At 46.5% G+C, this 1,710-nt stretch overlaps 1 protein-coding gene across 2 annotated transcripts in view; it reads left to right on the top strand.

The window, feature by feature from the left end:
* Septin12 (septin 12) overlaps positions 1-1,478 on the top strand; it is a 12,922-nt gene extending 11,444 nt beyond the window's left edge. The window contains exons 8-9 of one of the 2 annotated variants that reach the window (XM_008846503.3): positions 994-1,045; positions 1,135-1,457. In XM_008846503.3, the coding sequence (XP_008844725.1) occupies positions 994-1,045; positions 1,135-1,339 (257 nt within the window). In that variant the 3' untranslated portion in view covers positions 1,340-1,457. Of the gene's footprint in view, positions 1-993; positions 1,046-1,134 lie in introns of both variants that reach the window. The other variant, XM_029569584.1, reaches the window with a different exon arrangement.
* The last annotated feature ends 232 nt before the right edge of the window (positions 1,479-1,710 follow it).

The following is a 1,710-nucleotide window of genomic DNA, read 5'->3' as shown; positions in this document are numbered from 1 at the left end:
TTATTATTTTATTATTATTATTAATAATATATAGCCAAGTATGATGACACATCTGTAACCCCAGCAGTGGAGAGTTGGAGGCAGGAGAATCAGGTATTCAAGTTCATCCTTATTACATAGCAATTTTGAGGCCAACCTGGATTACATGAGACCATGACTCAAAAAAACAGAGAATATATGAATATTATCTGTGGTATAATGTACACAGTTTTTTTTTTATTATTTTGGTCTTTTTGAGACAGGGTCTCCCTGTAGCCCCAGCTGTCCTGGAACTCACTATGTAGACTAAACTGGCCTTGAACTCAGAGATCCATCTGCCTCTGCTGGGATTAAAGGCATGCACCACTACGCCCAGCTTTAATGTATACAGTTTTATCTAAAATGGTGGGTGGGTTCACTGGTTTAACAGCTGTTTGTAGGAGTCACTGTACCAGGCCCTGGGGATATAAAAATGAATGAATGAAGCTGGGCGTGGTGGTACATGCCTGTAGTCCCAGCACTTGAGAGGCAGAGGCAGGTGGATCTCTGTGAGTTTGAGGCCAGCCTGGTCTACATAGCAAGTTCTAGGCCAGCTGGGGATACAGGGAGACCCTATCTCAAAAAGACCAAAAAAAAATGAGTGAATGAATGAATGCATACATGAATTGAGGAAGAGGAGGGTATATAAGAGAGTAGGAGCTGAGCACGGTGGCACACATCTTTAATTCCAGCACTCAGGAGGCAGAGGCAGATGGATCTCTGTGAGATTGAGGCCAGCCAGGTCTACATAGCCAGTTCCAGACCAGCTGGACCTACAGGCAGACCCTGTCTCAAAAAAAAAAAAAAAAAAAAAAAAAAAAAAAAAGAGAAAGAAAGAAAAGAAAAATAAGCAAACAAAGACAGTAGGCAAAGAGTAATGGCAGGTCTCAGGAGGTGCTACAGCATACATAGACAGCAGGTATCTACTCTGTACTCGCTGAGAGCGCAGAGTATGCTAGGCCCTGTGTCTTGCAGTGGAGAACATGGCACATTGTGAGTTTCTTCTCCTGCGAGACCTGCTTATCCGGTGAGGTGTGGGACACCCTGTGATGGGCTGGATGAAAAGGGGGCTCTGGGACCTTGGTGGCCAGGGCTGACCTGCCTCCTGTCATTTAGCTCTCACCTCCAGGACCTGAAGGACATCACCCACAACATCCACTATGAGAACTACCGAGTCCTCAGACTCAACGAGAGCCACCAGCTGCCCCGAGGGCCTGGCTGTGTGAACCTTGCCCCCGCCTCCCCAGGACAACTGATCTGCCCTGGGCCAGGAAAGGTCCGCAGACGGGCTAACAAGGATTCCAAGGAAGATGAGGGCTGAGGACCCATGGTCCCAGGTCTGCTGGGCACCTCCACTCCTCAGCAGTCATCCCCCACCACACATCTGTGTACTATAGCATCTATGAGAAGTGGACATTACTTTGTACTAAAAGCTGTGCTTTGACAACTAAAGTGTTTGTAAATGACTCCTCTGAGCTAGTCTGATTTAAAACTATGAGTCTTGGGGCTAGGGATCTGGCTCAGTAGGTAGAGTGTACTGCCTAGCAAACATGAAGCCCTGGGTTTGCTCCCTAGCACTGCATAAAGCCAGATGTGGTGGTGCATACCTGTAATTCCTAGCATGCAGAAGATGGAGGCAAGAATTGAAGTTCAAGATAATCTTCAACTATGTAGACAATGTAATGTCCACTT

Source organism: Nannospalax galili, unplaced genomic scaffold (assembly GCF_000622305.1).
Source record: "Nannospalax galili isolate Female #2095 unplaced genomic scaffold, S.galili_v1.0 scaffold471, whole genome shotgun sequence".
Taxonomy (NCBI): Eukaryota; Metazoa; Chordata; class Mammalia; order Rodentia; family Spalacidae; genus Nannospalax; species Nannospalax galili.
This window is presented reverse-complemented; position numbering and strand designations above follow the sequence as displayed.